Genomic DNA, 20,243 nt, shown 5'->3' with positions numbered 1-20,243 from the left:
CAAATAAATAGTTTAAAAAATCATACATTTTGATTTCTGGATATTTTTTTTTTTTAGATTATGTCTCTCACAATGGACATGCACCTACAATGACAATTTCAGACCCCTCCATGATTATTAAGTGGGGGAACTTGCAAAATAGCAGGGTGTTCAAATACTTATTTTCCTCAGTGTATGAAACAACTTTCCTGTTACATAGCATAGGGCAGTAAGGTATTAAATTGTGTACCTCAAATATGGACTTGTCTCTGTTGTTGAAAAGCATGAGGATGGTCATCTGGAAGGTGGAGACCTGCAGGATGTGCTTCCTGGTGTTTGAGCCGGTAACCTGAGCTCCCCCCACTCCGACCTCTGACCCATCCTCCTTTTGACATGTTTGGATGAAAGATCAAAATCTAAGAACATGATTCAGAATCCCTTTCCACAAGAAATCATGTTTTCTGTTCAAATGTAAATTTCCTTGTTGCTCAAACAATGTAAATCATCTTCACAAGACAAAATTATCACAACTTCTTGAAAAAAAATTACGTGATGACGTCTGCTAGTGCTAATTACTTGACAGCATTTTCAGTAAAAGTAAAAAGTACACATTGAAATTTAAAAACACTTAATTCCTAACATTCACATGACACAAAGATTTGAATTGTTGTGTTTGTAAATCATTGTAACATTGTCTCATCAAAAAATATTTTTTTAAACTACGGCATAATCACAGTAGTTTAGAAATGTGCTGATGTTCCTTTTTAAGGTGACACATACCTTTTTGATTGGACCGTAGAAAGTGGCGTTTAGATCTGCCGAGCCCATATGGTGCTGCAGTGTGAGTTGTCTGCCGCTGTGTTTTCCAAGATAAAACCTACAAACAGAGGGGAGCCACTCTAGGTTAACATCTGACAATAAATCTGTCATGGAGCGGTTAGATTTATTTTCACATTATTATTTACAGCAATACGTTGATATTTATATCATAACAATAACCTTAAAAATGTATTAATTACATACAAGGCCACCCATGGCCTAAATATTCAACTATTCAGGATCACCCTTAGAATAGACACAAGCTTATATCGTCAATAATGGCCCAGGAACTAAAACGAGGTGGTTTATTCTGGACTTCCATTTGTAACAAATCATAATGTGGCTCACACATTTCAGAAACCCTTGCACTAAAAACAACGTGACATTATGAAACCATTCACACACATAAGCAATAAACTCCTAGTGTACAACTGACTAACCTTCTAAAGACTTCAAATGCATGTCGCGGTGAAGGGGGGATGTTGCACTTGGGTGTTGCTGATTGTGTTGGCCAGTATCCCGTGGTCAGGACTCTCACAGTGAGATCAACTCCTCCAAGTGAGACCTGGAGTTAGGAAAAACACAAGACACACAAACAGGTTTCAGTCTACACTGATGTAATTACACCAGGTAGCTCACTGCTACACTGGTTTTTATTGTCGCAATTAGGTTAGAAACAAATAAAAAAAAGACATAATCTCATCAGACAAAGCATAACTACAGGCTATTGACACAAACTAGGTACATGTTCAGTTTATCTGAAACAGATGACGTAGTAGATATGACACATGCCTTTGGTGTGGGAGATCTGGGTTCGATTCCCTGCATCCACCAATGTGTCCCTGAGTAAGACACTTAACCCCTAGCTGATCCAGAGGTGTGCAACCTCTGACATGTATAGAAATTGTAAGTCACTTTGGATAAAAGCGTCAGCTAAATGACATGTACTAGCAGTGATGGATACAAACAAATTAAAAACCTCTTAATTTCACAAGACAAAAATGCAGACAATTAGAAAAATAGATTTAAAAGGACTTTTTAGCTATTGATTAAGCAAAAGCGTGAACAAATTACTGTATACTCCACAGCTCACTAATATAATTCCTGACATGAATCATGCTTAATTCAGCAAACTGCAAGGACAACCAGACACAGTGACAGAGGCTCTGGTAACAAAAAGCCCCTGTGACAGGAGAGCACAAGCCAGAAATTAAAACCATGTATTCCCAGAATATGGATAGTTAGGTACATCATTTTTATTATGTAACTGAGCAACACAGCAATGCTTAGTCAGTCAAGCAGCCATGTACTGATTACAGTTTGCAATTGGGCTCTTTATTTTTGACATATTGAGTTGTAGCATGTAGCGTCTTCTCACCCCAGTTGTCTGTAGATGTTGTCTAAACTCATCCATGGTGGTGTTGGAGATGCTCATATCCCGGAACATGCCCTCTAGTTTAGAGGTGAACTGACAGCCACACTCGGTCTGAGAAATTGAGACCAGAAGAAGAATCACATTTAGATAATCAAAAGCTGCTCAAGGTAAATCAAGTCATATGCTGGTCATCAGATCTTTGTCACTTACATTACAGCCTGCTTCCTGTATGTTTCCCCTAACCTTTGTAATTGATGTACCTACATATTAAATATCTACAACAAGGGTTAAGATAACCCTAACCATATAAACAAGATCACACAAGTTGACTACAAATTAAGCTGACTCAAACTTCATAGTGATGTGAAACGTTTTTAGAATTGGACAGGCAGTTATAAAAGGAAAGGCAATTAAAAAAAAAAAACATTGAAGCTGGATTACCAGTTCTCATCTATTTTACTCCAAATTGAGTTATATCACACTACTGCTCACCTTGAGCTTTGAGATCATGTTCTTCTCAGAGTCATCAGAGACACTCTTGTTGGTGAGCAGCCTGCGGGCGAGATGCTGCTTGTAGTACCTCTCAAACACGTCCTTCTCCTGCATGAAGCGGAACAGCACCATGGCCTTGTCCAGTATAGACTCCACCTCTTGCTCTGTCAACTGGACAGAAAGCAAAATGATGCTGGTTATATGGGATGATCATAAAATAGTCAATAATCTGACAAACCCTCTCGACTCCCTATTTCCTATGATACACAGTTACTCCAACAAACAAACGAGTTGGACATTCCCTACTTATAAATATAAGCAATAATAGCATTGCTTGTTTGGGCGATATGTAGTTTGGCATAAAATCTAAATGTTTTTTACATGGCAGGGTGGTATTAATAAGTGAATAAGCAGATCAGTAACATATATAATGTGTCATAAAATATGAGTATGTATCCATCAGAACGCTCACCCCTTTTACTCCTTTCTTCAGTTTGTCGTCAATAAAGAGTGAGAGGTACTCAGGCGAGCGAGAGTTAAGGTTAAGGAAGTACTCAAAATCGCCTGCAATAGTTTGTTTGAAGAGCCGGTCATTGTTAAAGGACTCCTGGAGAAACCGGTCAAAACGTGACTTCAGGTCCAGCAAACCCTGCCGGAAAGGAGACAGATGATCAAGGATAATACAGCAGCAATGTGCATGAACAGTAGCTTAACACAGCAATTACAACTCCAACATGGGAAGACGGTCTCATCAACAAAGAGTCACGCTGCTGTCAATTAGACAAGAGCTAGAACAGGAGCGGAACTGCAAACCACAGAAGCTGTGTCACACGGGAGCTTCAAAAGCACTGTAAGATGAGAATAACAAGACTTTTAAAAAACAGGGCCTTCTCTCTAGTGGCCTGAATGACCTCACGTATTATTACATACTGTGCAATGACACAGTGTGGTTGAGGGCAGACAGGGAACATCATGGCTTGTGGCCACAAATGCAGGGGGTCAAAGCAGTTATCCTTTGCTGGTAGGCAATGGAAGCACATTATGGCAAAGGCTGGGCACGCAATGGTGTGCTAAAGTGTGCCTGTAGAAATTTAATTTCTAATAAGTTATTCTCTTTCTATTCACCTACAATGTATGCGGTTGGGTTATAGTGTGCTTCAACACAGCGTGTGTACCATTAGAACGGCCTCCAACTCTTGCAGCAGCAAATTAATTGAAAATGTTACAACAAATTTCACAAGACTAAGCAAAAACACAGCTGCACTCTAATGTCTCCTGATGCCACATCATCTTACCTGGATGTAGTCTACGGGGTTCTTTCCCTCTCCCTCCTCAGACACAAGAGCCTTTCCTTGCTCCCGCAGGTATGAGCTCATACACTCACACATCGTCTTCAGCCCATTGGGAACCCTGCTGAACAGCTTGTACATGCACGCCAAATCTGTGATAGATATGCACGAATACACACACAAGCACAAACATTAGAAGAGAAGGCTTATTTGTTCAGAGTGAACCGAAATAACTGAGCGTACTGATGTGAAAATATTTTCTAAAGGTATTGCTGTAGCAACAGCCCTTCAGTTCCAGTTTCTTTCAAATCTGTTAATCAAATTTACTTTCCTTGTATCTTATAATTTGTGAAATGAACAAAGGGAGCATTGTGACTGCATTAATAATTTAGTAAAAATAAAAACACACACACACACAAACACTGTTTGTATACATATCTCTTGCAAGTGACTGTGACAACATTTTTGGAGTGAGATATGAAATGTGTAATTTACTAAATTTAAATATTTGACAATGTACAAATTCTAAAGACTTGAGGCATAACCAACAAAGGACTGCAGTACTCTTACCATCTGTTTTCCCATTTTTGAGCATGTGGACCAGGCCAGAGTTTTCCATCTCTACAATTGTCTTCATGTGTTTGGAGATGAGCTCCCGTTCCACCACCTTGACAATAGGCTCTTCTGTAGATTTATCCAAGCAGTGCATCACCCGCTCAATCTCCTCATTGATTCTGGCTTCCACCTTCTTTATGTATACACTGGCACTGTTTTCTGCAAGGAACTTTTGGCTCTCCATCTGAGTGAAAACATGAAACACTTATAAGCTGCAAGAGACAAAAATGTTTCTTAAACTCCTTTGCATAGTTTTGCACTTTTTCACAAGTTGAGTCATCCGAACTACAGTACTACAGTCTATGTAACTTGCGTTGTTGATCCTTAGATGTTTCAAGAATCATCTGTATTTACACTGCATTTTATTTTTAAGAACCCCACAAATAGAAGCTATACAATGAACAGTTGGGGAAATTAGGTTCTACCACAAACCTGGAAAAATTCTGCAGACATTTCTAAGAACGGTGCCTCAAAGTCTTCTTCATAAACAGATCTCCCTTCAAGGCCGAGGATCATTAACATTTGGCAGGCATTTCTAATGGCCCCCCTGGTGGAGAGGAGAAGCACACAAAGTGTTGAAGGCACAAAAGAAAACAACAACAACAAAGAACAACAAAATTCTGGATGCTCATTTCACACTTGCTAATGGTGCCAACTAAGTTTTGATTAATTTGTTCACAGAAAAACAAAAAAACAAATCAACAATGCATTACCGTGCTAGTCAAATGCAGCCAATGCACTTTTTTAACCTTTATTTATTCAGGGAAGGAAGCCTCTCTGTAAAACATACATGTGTGGTCGGACTGGCTATCCAAACAAAGAACTGAGAAGCTCAGAATTAGGGCTGCATGATTATGGCCAAAAAGATAATTACGATTATTTTGATCAAAATTTTGATCACGATTATTCTCACAATTGTTTGTTGTTTTAACCAAAACAAATGTCATCGTCACATAGTCTATTTATAACTCCGAGAGGGATTGAGATGGACGCTACTCACAGAGAGACGGCTGACTCATTATGAATGGGTCCAGCACAGATCGAATCGCAAATACACACGTTGTGTGTATGAGATGTCTGTATCGTCACAGCGCTGCATTTTTATGAACTATGATATTCTGGCCATGGGTCACATCTCTGGCCCAGGTCCAGCAGATCCGTATCACACGCTGTTACTCTACTCTCTCTTTGCCGTGGCCGCCGCGATAGCAGCGGAGTTACCAGCAGAAACACTGGTACAAATACAGGTTTGCCTCTCATGCTTAACAATACAGCTGTATAAATAAAAAATGTAAACTGTAGACAAATGTCAGAAGTGTGGACCGGCGCCGCTGTGTGGCTGGGCGCGGAGAGTAGAGGAGAGAGAGTAAAGGAGAGATCCAACACAGGCACGGCTCTACAGACAAAATGGGTCATGTAACGCAAAACTAAACCATATTTATATGAACAACATTGCAGCGGATGCGAGGACATTAGCACCGGTGCGTCCTAGAGGAGCTAACAGAAGCTACTAGCACCGACTAGCACTGGTCACACTACTGTTGTCTGAAAAACTACAGTCGGGACAAAATGTTGTGTTTACTGGTAAACTGGTAAACCTTGAGACCGACGTATAACCGACTGCTATCTGTTGAGTTTTCATCCTGTTACTCTGTCCCCTGTGACTGTCTACATCTTGAAACTAAGCTACACGGGGTGCAGGGAACTAATTTGACTGGCTCATGATCAGACAGTGGTTTACGGAGCAGTAGACTGGCTTTGCAAAAAAACTCAGCGTTCTATGAAATGACGCTTTAAAATAAAAATAAAATAAAAAATTGGATCGTGGGAAGTCAATATCGTGATTGTGATGAAAATTCAATTAATTGTGCAGCCCTACTCAGAATACAACACACACAGGGTATGTGACTTCATTCTTTGCTCAGGACTCCATAACTCCACCATATCTTTACATACAAAATATATTTGCTGCTATATAAATGTTCTAAATACTGAGTATAGCCCCTTTAATTATCTGACTATATATGAAGGAATTCCATTTTCGTAAAAATTTAAACGCAACTGAAATAACAATGAACTTGTCAACATCAACTTGCAGTCAATGAGGTTGTTGTGCAATCAATCCTGTCTGGGAGTCTTTATCTACCTGTCCACCACCTCCCCTTTCCTCTCACGTGCGATCATGTCCAGCAGGGTCTGTCGGAGGTGGTCTCTGATGCAGCCATAACGAACCACTTGATCCCTAAAGATAATGAGACCCAGGTTGTAGACATTTTCTACATTGTTCTGCTGTACATACACCCGATCCTGTGGGACAAACACAAAAAAAGTACACGATATGTCTTGGTCAGCATTGACTATGTGCATCGTCCCCTTTAACATCTCTTATGTGGTTAAATGACTTTCTGCATCTTCATTTAAAGTAGGTTTAAGCTCAAGTGTTGTTAAACTGATCATAAGATTAATTCTTTTTTTTTAAGATTCTTTTTTGGGGGCTTTTCCCTTCATTCAAAGTGACAGTGGATAGACAGGAAAGGTGGGAGAGAGATGGGGTATGACACGCGGCAAAGGGCCGCAAGTCGGATTCAAACTCGGGCCTCTGCAAAGGCCTCAGCATGGGGCGAACGCTCTTACTGGGTGAGCTAGAGCTTGCCCCAAGATTTATCCTCTTATCAACTCCTGATGTACAGCATGGTCGTGTGATCCAGTGTTTTTTTTTTTTATTTCAGTCTTAGTTCTGGACTCAGCCTTCAGATTTCATACATCTCACTTATCCATTGACACAACAACTGAAATATTGCTAAAATCTAAAGCAGATCTGATGTTCTAAATTCTTCACTGATGATTCAACAACAACTACACTTTTAACAGTTCCAGGTTCATTTTCAAATAAATATACGCTTCTGTGTTGATATATGTGCAAATATAACCATTGTGTATTTCCACACAATGTCTGGCACAGATATTACTACCTCTACACAAAGTTTAGTCCTGAATAGACATGTTCTCTTACTGCCAATAAAGGTTTTTAATACTTTAAATCTACATGTGTAGCTGAAGCTGAACCACTGTGACAGAAGACATTCATTCTTTAGTCATAGCATACTACATAATAATAACTTTATCTGTATAGAACCTAACAGTAGTTGACACACATCATTGTAGTAAAAATGTGAAAATAGAAGATGGGGCACCTTTAGATGACAGGAAAAAAAAGAAAATTAAATAAACTAAATTAACTTAACAGGCGATAGGGTAAAAATACAATAAAACCATGAATGAATAAGAAGTACCTTAAGCTTCACTGAAGCCCAACTTTTTCTAAAATAAGAAAGTATTCATTTTTTTAATTCTGTTGTGTTCTCCTCATTGATGTGTGCTGTTATTAAGCTTGAGAATCCCGGTAGACCTCAGCAACTCACCATATACATAAGGATGTCTCTGATCATCACCATAGCTGTTTGATGGTCATTCCAGGCCTGATTTAGTGTTTGAAGGAAGTTATTGTTTAGGGAATTGAGGACATCTTCTCGTACCTTTTGGGGAGACAAACACACATGCATATAGTGGGTACAATACAAAATGAAAAATTCTGCATCAAGCTGACACTTTTTGTGATTTCTTGGTTATGCAGCATTTTTATGTGACCCTACTTTGCTGTTTCTTTAATACATTTTCTTGACTAGTCAGTGGTCACACTGCAGCGTGACTCAGCATTGTATACTACATGGAGTAAGATTCTTAAGGGCACACCAACTTACCCTTTCTCTCATTCTAGACAGTGATAATATTTTTTGGTAATTTTAGGCCTTAATTTTTATAGGACAGATGAAGACATGAAAGGGGAGAGAGGGCCACAGAGAGAGCGAGCTGCAGGTTTGACTCTGAACCTGCAGCTGCTGTGTTAAGGAATAAACCTCTAACTATGGGTGCCTGCTCTACCAACTGAGCTACCCAAGCGCCCAGCTTTTTCATTTTACAAACAGATATATTGTACAATTTTTTTTTCATATTTGTATTGCAAATTTTTCCAATACCCCTTTATGTTACTTGATTTTTAAAGTACTTACTTTTTATCTTTTTTATTTTCTGTTACTTTGCTCATTATTATTAAGGCAATTTTCATGGCTATTAAAACCTACTTGGAAATTTTGATGAAATGCTATTTAGAAGGATGTGATGGGCCACTGTGAATAACTAAAGTTTCATCCAGTGGCATCTAGACATTCGATTAAATGGAGCAATTACAACTGTGTACAGTTGTTGTCATATGTGACCCACGAAGGCCAGGGTTTTTGTAGAAAAAAGGTGGGCATGATTTTAAGTTTCTCTTCAGCTGTTGTCTAGATGAAAGTATAGGAATTGTATCTGTCTGCTCTTTTATGTTGGCTTGAAAATGCACTTGCTGTTCGGCTTGGTCAATGCTTTGCCACATATGAAGCTAAGAGTGTAAACTCAAATCGTGTCATTGTTCAACATTTTAGATTTATCTCTGGTAATAATTCTTGATGCTAGCAATTAATAGGCCTCTATTTAACCAAACTGAAAAGTAGAGTGACTGCCACGTAGGAATACGTTTATATTATATCTTTAAGATCTAAGTAGTAGTAACTAGTTTTGCTGCAAAAGAAAGTCATCATCTTTGAGTTGTTTCCAATACTTCAGTCTGGTTCAAGTGTCTGAGATAGGTTTGAAGATTTTAGGCTGCATTCCAAACCATTACTGCCGCCTTATATCAAAAGTGACATCTGGATACTTATTAGATAATGAAAACTCACTCAGGTGTCAGCTCTCTCATCTTTGAAGTGCCGCTTGTTGACATTACCTGACTGCTAATTCACTAAACCTGCCAAGTTCAGAATGTATATTTAATTAAGCTGTGAATTCATCTGGCTGCTGTTCAAAAGAAGGCTGCTGAAATATTGCTCATTGGGCATCTGCACACTGTAAACTGTACAGAAGCATTCATTACAGATGCCACGGCCGAACATAATTTGTTACAAACTACACAGTATGCAACAAAAAATAAGTGACAGTTTGGGAAACTTTTCACTGATGGGTTCTCTAACTTCCATGTATCAGCAGGAATTTGAAAACAAATTAATCTCATGGTTACAGGATCATCATTGGATTTTCATCCTTTTTTTTTTTTTAACAGACTGCTCAAACTAATCAAATTCACTAACATTTGACATGTCTGTCATTTCACTTACAATGGATTTTTCCAAGAAAATAAAAAACTAAATGTCCAGTTTGAGATAACTGTGTGATAAACACTGTTGCTCTTGTAACATACAACATACAACTAGCATTGTTCAGCTGAAAACCCGGAGGATATCTACAAATTAAGGACCCTATCCACAAACCCAGGCGCTTCAAGGAAGTTACAGTCATTGGGAAAAGGAGGTCAATGTGATCCTTAACAAGTTCTAAAAATCTCACATTACACAAAACAAGTGTAAAAACCTCTGAAACTGTTTTACCCAGCTTGCTAACTGCATTTAATATTCACTCACCCTCACAAGGCTGCTCATGAATGGAAACAGCTCATGTTTTCAGATATTAACTTTGTTTCGCAAGGACAACACAAGTAGTAACATGAACCTTAATATAAAGTCTAAGCCAGATTCTGTTTAGCACAAAGAGATCACTGACAAGATACTGCCTATCTTAAATTAAGATCTACAATTCAATCCAGGTGTAATCCATTTCAATTCATCAAAAACAGATTACAATCGATAATTATTTATTACACACTTGAGTTAAATAGCCGTCAAATATACTTTAAAACAAAAAGGGGCATAATACAATGTGTCATCACTTGACTTTAAGTGTCTGTCAAATGAACAAAGCTTAAGAGATGCACATCTCTTCGTGTTATCATTTTTTTTGATAAAGAAAAGATGTGAAGACACATTTGCCTGTAACAGTGATTCAAGGGAGTTTAAGGAATTACTAATGTGTTTACAACAGGAGTAATTACCTTGTTTGTGTAATCCCAAAAAGTTATCAAATCATGCCTAATGTTTAGCAAATACCTGCAATCTGTGTTAGTCTTACTTTGTTGATAAGGTGTTCAGTGACGACCTCCCGCAGACCTGTGTACAGCTTCTCTCCATGTTTGTGGAGCACCATTGTGTACGCGTTCCTGTACAGTTCCTCAAAGCTTAGGCCACTGTTGTTCTTCCTCTGAATCTCCTGGATGGCATTTTTCAGAAGGTCCCAGATATTGTTGACGTACTTCTCGTCCATCGTCATCTGCAAAGTGTAGCCAGCACTGGGTTAAATAAGATGCCTATTACCTGTGATTATTTGTACCAACACTTAGATGCAAGGATCTTGTTTCTAAATCAAGCCTGCCAATGCAGATAGACTCCCACCTATGTGTAGTTTTGTCCTCAAGATTCTTTCTGCATCAGAAATGTGGGCCAGGGGATGGGGTGCAGAATAAATGGTCTACCTAATTGATCCACATCAATAAGCACAGGCTTCGTAAATGTCTATAACATGTAATAAACGTCAATTCACAAGCTTTAATGGTTTACTTACTCATTAAAGTAAATGAGACTGTTTCACTAATCCTGGAAAAAGTTATACCTGGAAATAAGGGCAATAACTCCACCTTACATCCAAAAGGTCCAAACATATCTGTAATAAACATAAGCTGTGGGGCATTAGCATTATTATTATTACAAATATGCTTTACATCTAAGAAGTTCTTGGGGAATTCCCAAAAGCCAAACCATGTTGTTCAAAAAAAGAAAACTTAATGTGTGCCACAGCAAGTGAAGAGGAACAGTGTGTGCCCCTTCTAAGCAGACAAGCCCAAACACATGCATGTCAGGGTGCTCTTCTAGCTGCAAGTAAGTAAGGACTGGGCCACATTCACCAGGCTCACATGGGTTCTAATGGTCCCCTGTATTAAGATAAGTTAGTAACTGTCACTTGCAAATAACTTGAAAGTAATCAATTACTCCTAGAGAAGTAACAAAACAATTATCTGGTTGATGTACAGTCTTACACAGCTAGTCACAGACAGAATGAAATTTCAATTTAAGCAGAATGAGGTCAATCCATAAATGAGGTCTTTCAAAGACTTGCAGACAAAGGGAGTGCCAGGTGGACGAGGAGAGGAATCCTAAATTACAATTTATCACTGAAAAAACGACAGAAAGATGACAGATATTTTACTGATGATATTACAATCATTGATGCGAACCCATAACCTACGGCTGAGTTAACTGATTTGTTTATTTTAGCATCCCTCTATAGCTGTAGAAACGTATCGTTGCTGCTTGCATACAGTTGGAAATCTAGCTGGCATTTCAGTGCACCAAAAGTCAGACAAATGTAGAGCTCAGAAACACACGTATCATGCATTTGATAAAGAGAGCCAAAAGCAGTCAAAACAACAAGTGTCAAGAGTCAGGGCTAACGTTAGCATCGGCTATGACGACAGATCCAATCTGCTAGCTAACGTTCGGGGAGTTCTGAGGCAGTTAAAGGCAATTAAAGTGATTATTAAAACTTCCCACTGAGCTGGTAATATTACAGAGTAGCCACATAAATAACAGACTGGACCATTTGAAGGCAGTACTTTGTTTACGGATAGGAAAGTCATATCTGCTGCCCAGCTGGTTAGCCTGTTAGCATTTAGCCAACAGCCCAGACCGCGGTGATCGAGTCATCGCCTGTCGGGCAAGCAGGGCACCTATTGCGGTGAGCACTTACAGGAAAGGCCCGTATCCTCATTTTGGTGTCCTTCTTGGTGCCGCCTTTGCTGAGATTGGACATGGTTGCCTCGGCCGTGGGCTCTGTATTCACATGAAAGTATGCTTCTGTGAGGGACGGGAGTGACTACTGGTTAATGGAGCAGCCGACGAGCATTCACTCGACCTCGTAGCTCCGCGTCCCGGCACCGCAAGTATATTGTTGACAGCCAAACGCCAAATCCGATAGTTTTTCATACAGCAATGGCGGACTACCTGCAGTTCTCATTGCGCAGAGCTCACGCACTCCAACTCACGCGAGAAAGTAATGATTGGCAAAATTTTCTTAACTTCACTTGCACCAGTACTTTTAATTTAATTTACATTTTCACACACACATATAGATACATTATTACAGACTGTGCAGCGGGGAGTATTGATTATTCAACTCATTACATAGTTTATTCTGTATTGTTATTCTACATTGGAAGTAGGCCTAGTCTATTTTACAGTGGGGACAGTTCTTACTTTATTAATAAAAGTAGTGATACCACAATATATCGAGTAGCTTTACTTCAATTTGGATTTACTTGAGGCTTACTTGAGTACTTTCATTTTAATTTACTCCTACTTCTACTCCACTACATTGTTTTCAAAGGAACTTTACATTTAACAGTGACAGCTTATTGACACCTTGTTACTTTTGCAAGATTTTATATACAAATGATTTGATGCATTCTTGTGTACACTGTGCTCAAACTTACCTCCACCTCCTTCCACTACAACATTAAAGCAAGCTACTATTTACATTTTAATGCGTCAATAACAATAATCTAATAACATAGTAATATAGTCCCACTCTCAGTACCATTCTGCATAATTAGTACTTTTAATTTTGACAATTTAAGTACATTTTATTACAAATACTCTTTAATTTAATTTAAGTGACGTTTTGATTGCAGTACTTTCACATGTAACCGATTCTTTTTTACATAGTAAGTAGATAAATCATCTGAATACTTCTCCCAACACTGCCAAACAAAACAGCATGACAAGTGAAAGTCCTGCATTTAAACTTAAGCTCAAGTAAAGAACTAATCTAAAATGTAAAGCATCAAAAGTAAAACAAAAACCAAAAACTAAATAGATGCAAAATATACTCAAGCAGAATGGCCCGTGTCAGTGATGTGTATGTGCAGATTGTAAAGTCAAAATGTTTCTGAATTTCTATTCTATTATTTTATGTTTCCTACTGGGGAGAGATAGTGTGCTGGTGTAAAGTCCACCTTGTGATTTGCTTTGTGTCATATTATGGGTTTTCTTTTTGTCCCAGCTTAATTTGGTGTGATTGGGTTTGTATGGCGTATGATTTGCTGCCTAATTGTTTGGGCCAGCTGGATCAACTCCTTTTCTGCCTGCACCTCTTGGCATATTTGCAAAGTCTCTACGTTTATTCTCTCAAATTCATAAATCAAATATTCAATTTATATTTTAAATTCAAACGTTCTCTAAACTGGAATAGCTTTAATTACATTTTAGCTGGGATGCCAAATAGCTTTGTTTCTAGCAAGGTTTATCCCATTTCAATTGGGTTAATTTGATTAAATACACATGCATTCCTTTGAAAGGACCCATGTCAAATTCTAAAGTGATGCATATTCCCAAATACATTTCTGTTTGATTGTTTTTTTACATCTGTTGGTTAGTTTTAGGAGCTTAATACATCATATTCTTGGCAAAATATAATACGGGCTAGTCCTCACTGGAGCCTCATCCTAAGAAAAGCTTTAGTAATTGTACAAATGATTTTTTCTTTAACTATGTGCAGTATGTGCGGAGGAGATTTGCTGTTTGCTTGTGGAGGAGTGAGTAGTGGACTGTAGTAGATTTTGCCCCAGGGCCCCCAGTGTGTTCATCTGTCCATGTTTATGCAGTACCAGTGTGATAGGCCAGCAGGAATAACAGAGATGCCACTGTCATGATGACTAAATCAGTGTGGCAGAGCCCTAATGTCCCTGAGCTTTTTCCAGGGCACCAAGTATATGTTCATGGTGAAGTAATACTGCAAAGTATGGTGAAGCGACAGGATATGATGTGTTGTGTGCACTTTTCAATACAGCAATCAAGACGCCTTTAACCAGATTTATTCCAAGAAAGAAAAGAAAATCTCAAAATTTCATTCATTTGTCTTCTTGTCAACAATGTCCTTGTTCATTACATCTGAAGAAGAACAAGACCACCAGCATTCATAACTCAGCAAAACAAATAACAGATGACTAGATTTAGTCCTCAGTATAAGCATCATGTATACATTTCAGATTATTTGGGTTGTTAATTGTGGTTGAATATCATGTGTATAACCTAAATACACATATGGTTTTCTTTTATCTCCTCTGTCAAAACTTGGGGTTGTTAAAAAATGGTATGAAAAAAAGAGAACAGGATGCAACCACTTTAAATACATTGAAATACTTCTCATTGTTTTAATGACAGACAATCAAGTAACATTTTCTTTTAAAACTTTGATATTTACAGCAATTCTATTTTTGCCACTTTTAACAATTATGTCACAGATGATCGTTACAATGACATTACATCACAGGTTAGAGTCCCGCTGTTCTGTGATTATCGTAAATAGATTGGGTTCATACTTCCTGAATGAGCCACAATATCAGACCTGGTCATAATGTAGCAGAAAAGTTTTATATGAACACAGCCCTCAGCTTCCGTCCAACGTTAGAGCACAAAAATAATTGAAGGTATGTTTGTTTTGCCACTTTGCAGCTTGACCAAGAAGTAGACAATGTTTGCTTGGCACATTTAGCCCTGACAAACAAAACCTAAAGGGACAGTTACAGACTCAGTAAAGAAAGCTGGCTTAGATCTGGACTCCCAACAGCATTTTATGATTAAAATGATCACAGGCATTTGAATTGTTATCAATGGAAACATCATGACCTAACAATTAAATGTCTTTGGAAATTCAGACCTAATAATAATTTAACAAGAGGCATAGGTATTTACATAGGGATCTATGCAAGGTCACAGAGGCAGACACTTTATATTGCACATGAAAAAGGCAAGTACTTATGAAACAGTGGTTGAAAAATAATAAAAGTGGGGAAACCACGTGTGAGAAAAAGAGCTCACAAAGTCTACAAACAGCTGTATGTCCTTTCAGAAATTTACCATAAAAAATATTCAGTCTATGAAGCAGACCAAGGCAGATCAAACGATTCCATCCAATCAGGTTGATGCATACCCCACTGTAGATATAACACATACATCAAACCACTTTGTTGACCAATTTACCTTCTTCCGTAATGCACCCTTATTAGACCCTTTAAAGAAAAGTCTATTTAAATCCCATGATTGATTTTTGCTTTCATCTACCTTCATTAGCATTGTTGACTGAAGAAACTCCAATATCACTTTAGGTTTACTCATTATCACCATCAACACCATCTCTGGAAAGACTGGTAATACTAAGCATTCCCCTATTAACTACCTCAGTTTTCTCTCTCTCTCTCTCTCTCTCTCTCTCTCACTCTCTCTCTCATCTACTCACCCACTCATCCATCCACCCTTTTTGCACACTCACTATCAACCCTTCACATACAACCTACATACAAGTGTCCAATATAGAAGTTTCTCTTTGTGTAACTATTCTGTGGTTACTTACCCTAACTCAGCAGCATTTCCTATTTTAAAACTTTGGAAGATAAACCCAAATATGGCATACTGTAACCCCGTGGTCCCCAATAGTTTTCTTTTTTCTCAGACGAACAATCTGAGAATCCTATCTCAATTCTTTTTTTATTTCCTTTGGGGTTTAGCAGTAGTGAGCTCTTGATGCTTTCAGGACAGAGACATTTATATGGTGGCTACATCTCTAGTTCATCCTAAAAATCATTTTGTTGGGTGCATTGAGAACTGAACAAAATGCTGTTGTGTCTGCCTTATATCCACTGGTGGTTGTAACAAAAAAATAGAAAGAAGTGAACATGACATCTGAGGTCTTCACACAGGCATAACACAAATCCTCTTTTGAGCATTGTGATTCATCATTCATTCACCACATTTATACTCAAACTATGTCTATAACAAATATACAACATATATACTAAACAGACTCTTTATTTCAATTTTCATATATTAAAAGCTCTAAGAAAGGCAGCAAAGATGCGCAATAAGGCAGATCCATATGACACACTCAATGACACACTCCATATAACACGCGCTAATCTGGCACATTTACACTGAAAGATGAGATGTATCTTTTAAAGGGGTTTGGTTGCTCTCTATCTAAAATGGTTTATGAGGAAATCAATAAACTAAAACGTAAAATGAAGTGAAAACAATGCAAGGGAGTGGAAAGGATGTCAGAGACAAATAAACTGAGGGTGTGTTTTTAGGTCAAGAGCGACTCTTGTTTGAGGTGTAAATGCATACTTGATGTTTTGACATGGAGTTAATCTTCACAGGCTGTTTTAAGGTTTTATGCATGAAGTGGGATGTTATGGCCAGGGATCTGTGACTCATTGATCAGTGATTATCAATTTGTCTCTTAAACCTCCCCAAAAATGAGTAAAAGTGAATCATGCGGGTTATAATGCTTTGTTAGTAAATAAACAAAATCTCCCTTGTACAACTTCATGGTGATGAATTAATCATGTATACTGTATTTTATAGAGCTTAATACAAAAATCTGTTCTGATGGGTATAAAAAATGGACTGCATTAATTTCTTAGCCATGGAGAAATCAACACTGACGAAGATAATACATGAGGTGTCCATACGGCATGCATTCATAAGCATCAGGTGAAAACTATGGCAGCTGCTTGTGTGTGATCAAAGCGGAGCCATTGAAATCAATATAAGCTATTCTGAAACATTTTACAGAAAGTATAGCACTTTGTCTCACTGTTACATGTTGAAGTAGTCTTTTTCCATAAGAATTGTTTTTTTCTCTTTTGAGTGTCTAAACAGTATCCACATGTACGTATGTGTGTGCATGTGTGTTTTTACAATCAGGATCCGTACTGTAATAACGAACTTGTGAATTGTGGTTAAAAACCTGTTTTTCCAGTGTAGCTGCTGAAAAAGATAAAAGTCACCCCCTTCTGTTTTCCTGAACTGGAGACACAAGCAACATGTGGCATCTAATCACTGAACCGGCTCAGATTGATCCGCATGTTTCAAATCACTTGTCTGATTCAATTAGTTTGAAACTTTGTCCTGTCCATTCTGCATGGCCTGCTAAGCATCACAGCAGAGAGATGCCTGCCTCTTAGGTCGCTAAAAAGGTATCTTCAGCCTCTTATTGGACCACTGAAAACTTTAAGAAACACAAGCAGCCTGCTGTTGTCACTGACCCCTTCCTCCTTCTGCATCGTCAAGGCAACCATTGAGGCAGTGGTCGTCGCTCCCAAATGCCCCCTGGGACTGCAGAAGCTCATATTCCTGGTCCAGGAAGTCTAAGCTGTTGTTGCTAGGCAACCCACGGATGGTGAACTTGTGGGACACTTTGGTCCACTGCTCCCGATTTGCTGCCACTCTCTCGTACAGCTCAGTGGCCTCAGGAAGCAGTTCGGATAAGAGCCTAAAAGTAAAGAGGGCAGGGGTGGCATGTGAAAGTTAGTGTGATACTTTATGAAATTAGTCAAAACAGTAAAGTTATGTGGCCATAAAACCAAAAAATAGAGCTGAAAAATGCTAAAATGGAGTCTAAGGGTTTTTATCTGTGGGTTTGTCACAGTTTACACATTAGTGATTTGATTCTTTGTTAATATAACAAATATTGATAAGAGCAGCCTTAATAATTAAAAACAACCCAAATGTAAGTTAAATGTCTGACCCTAAGACAATGTGACATGTCATTCAAGGGGTCAGGGTTGGGAGGATGTGATGTTTTAGCACTTTGTACGCACTTGTAAATGGGCATGGCAATATGTTCCATGAAGCTTATTTGTAGTTCCGGGATGTACGCTTTCTCTCTGTCCATCATCTCACTGGGCCTGTTTCCCATGGCTTTTTCCTGCACACACACACACACACGCACACACACACACACACACACACACACACACACACACACACACACACACACACACACACACACACACAAACACAATACAGACATGCATGAGTAATAAACTTTCTGTTGTGTAAGATGTCACACTTTATCCACATATTAAATAATTTTACATGCCATTTAACAGACAGTTTACGCTGACACATACCAGATCTCCTTGAGAGAAGAACTCTTTATAAATCAGCTCCTGTGGACACAAATTACTGTTTATATGGTTTCATGTTCATAGTGACATTGAGTTCAATTTAAATTACTGCAAATGTAATCTGCAATACCCCACTTAGAAATGTTCTTGGGACAAACCAACTGTCAGTTGAGATGTTTGGATTTTTATAAAATGAGCAGGAATCAATTTTTAAATAATAAATTACAATCTACTATGTAATACAACAATACCATATTTGATGCAAACCTGTCTGGGTTTTTAGCTTTTGGAGAGATTTTCTCATGTTTTCAAACATTACTGCAATGACTATGCTGAATCACAACAATGCTGCAATCTAAGACAGAATGTAATTTCCCTTTGTTACATTTCAATATTTGGTGGGATTGCTGTTTTCAATCCCAGTGCATTTTCCGGCCTGGGAGAAAATTGTACTAATTGGCCACATTGCAAGCCAGACCCTGAGTTAAACAGAAATGTTTTCTCAGTTTTGGGATTTAGGATTACAATGCATTTAATGTAGGTGTTAGGAGATTTAGGGTGAAGGATTTAGGACAAGGGTCAGGGGTTTGGTGTAGAAAAGGGGGCAGATCAGATTAAAAATAATCCTAAAATGGAGTGCAGTTTCACAGAATAGAAAATAATAGGAAATAGACCGAGAGGTTGTTCCCAACTGTACAGCTAAGCATTTCATAATCTTTATTGTCCCAGAAAGAGGTCAGTGTTGTTGTATAGTGATTTGGAACTGCCACTGGATATCTTTAGAAATGCACTGCTGAAAATAGGAGAACAAACACTCTGGAAAAACGTTTTGGTACTACATATCAACTTTCAGAGACTGTATACTATTTGTCAAAGGGTGTTGCACAACCCCCATACGAGACTGTTTATAAGAGTATGACCTAAACATCTTTGTGTTCATTCATATATCGTTTAGCATAAATTTAACCTGATATTTCCTAATGTGGTGACAAATGGATGTACGCGTCAAACCAACTTTTTGGTTTTGCAGTTCACCAAAAACTAAACACATTTAGCTAAATTTGTGGTTACATATGTAAAGTTTTAATGCAAGTATAGACATTGGTGTAGACTATGAACTCACAGCAATTTTGCGTGTGGTTTTCCAGCCCTTGGTTTGGTCCGACAGGTCACACGATGTCATCAAGAGGCACAGCAGCATTGAGCGGTGGGCACCGTTTTTTGGGTTGTAGCCATCTGAAACACACACATGCAAAAGACTCTATCTAAGCTGCATTTATACACTTCTGTGGCAGTAAATTAGATGACAGTTTTGCAACGATCTGAAGTAAACCACTGTATGTTAGGTATAAGCATGATGTGTATTTGGACAGAAGAATTGACGTTTAATGGTATCTTACCACTGTTTCTTTCCATTCTGTGTTTAGTCAAACTATTTTTGTCCATGATTGACAAGTTACACACTCTGTGGTGCAAAGCAGTCACTAACTCATTTAGAAGCTTGAAAATGGCCTTGAATTACTTTAGCAGCGCACAATTGACTCCACTGATGAGACATTCACTCAGGAAAACTTATAATTGGTTGCCTTCAGGCGTAACAAACCACTGGCCAGCAGGTTACAGCCAATTATTTTATATAAGAGTGGAGTAAGCAACTGTCTCCTCAAAAGGGTAAATAGTACAACAAAAGTAGAGGATTACTAAGAATGTCAGTAATGAATGGCCC

At 38.3% G+C, this 20,243-nt stretch overlaps 2 protein-coding genes across 4 annotated transcripts in view; both read right to left on the bottom strand.

The window, feature by feature from the left end:
- The window catches only part of cul3b (cullin 3b), a 15,538-nt gene extending 2,959 nt beyond the window's left edge, over nucleotides 1–12,579 (bottom strand). Inside the window, exons 1-13 of one of the 2 annotated variants that reach the window (XM_034867322.1) lie at nucleotides 12,301–12,579; nucleotides 10,630–10,827; nucleotides 7,992–8,105; nucleotides 6,716–6,876; nucleotides 5,002–5,116; nucleotides 4,525–4,753; nucleotides 3,961–4,106; nucleotides 3,138–3,314; nucleotides 2,666–2,836; nucleotides 2,177–2,284; nucleotides 1,239–1,363; nucleotides 760–856; nucleotides 230–364 (exon numbers count right to left, since the gene is read on the bottom strand). In XM_034867322.1, the coding sequence (XP_034723213.1) occupies nucleotides 230–364; nucleotides 760–856; nucleotides 1,239–1,363; nucleotides 2,177–2,284; nucleotides 2,666–2,836; nucleotides 3,138–3,314; nucleotides 3,961–4,106; nucleotides 4,525–4,753; nucleotides 5,002–5,116; nucleotides 6,716–6,876; nucleotides 7,992–8,105; nucleotides 10,630–10,827; nucleotides 12,301–12,363 (1,839 nt within the window). In that variant the 5' untranslated portion in view covers nucleotides 12,364–12,579. The remainder of the gene's footprint in view (nucleotides 1–229; nucleotides 365–759; nucleotides 857–1,238; nucleotides 1,364–2,176; nucleotides 2,285–2,665; nucleotides 2,837–3,137; nucleotides 3,315–3,960; nucleotides 4,107–4,524; nucleotides 4,754–5,001; nucleotides 5,117–6,715; nucleotides 6,877–7,991; nucleotides 8,106–10,629; nucleotides 10,828–12,300) is intronic. The other variant, XM_034867323.1, reaches the window with a different exon arrangement.
- Nucleotides 12,580–14,731: 2,152 nt separating this feature from the next.
- Nucleotides 14,732–20,243, bottom strand: part of LOC117942544 (cGMP-dependent 3',5'-cyclic phosphodiesterase) — a 141,652-nt gene continuing 136,140 nt past the window's right edge. For both annotated transcript variants that reach the window (XM_034868067.1, XM_034868068.1), the window contains exons 28-31: nucleotides 19,641–19,753; nucleotides 18,521–18,559; nucleotides 18,209–18,315; nucleotides 14,732–17,880 (exon numbers count right to left, since the gene is read on the bottom strand). In XM_034868067.1, coding sequence (XP_034723958.1) covers nucleotides 17,646–17,880; nucleotides 18,209–18,315; nucleotides 18,521–18,559; nucleotides 19,641–19,753 — 494 coding nt within the window. In that variant the 3' untranslated portion in view covers nucleotides 14,732–17,645. The remainder of the gene's footprint in view (nucleotides 17,881–18,208; nucleotides 18,316–18,520; nucleotides 18,560–19,640; nucleotides 19,754–20,243) is intronic.

The sequence above is a fragment of the Etheostoma cragini genome, chromosome 3 (genome assembly GCF_013103735.1).
Source record: "Etheostoma cragini isolate CJK2018 chromosome 3, CSU_Ecrag_1.0, whole genome shotgun sequence".
In the NCBI taxonomy this organism is placed as follows: domain Eukaryota; kingdom Metazoa; phylum Chordata; class Actinopteri; order Perciformes; family Percidae; genus Etheostoma; species Etheostoma cragini.
Note: the sequence above shows the minus strand (reverse complement) of the source record. Positions and strands in the feature narration are given on the sequence as shown.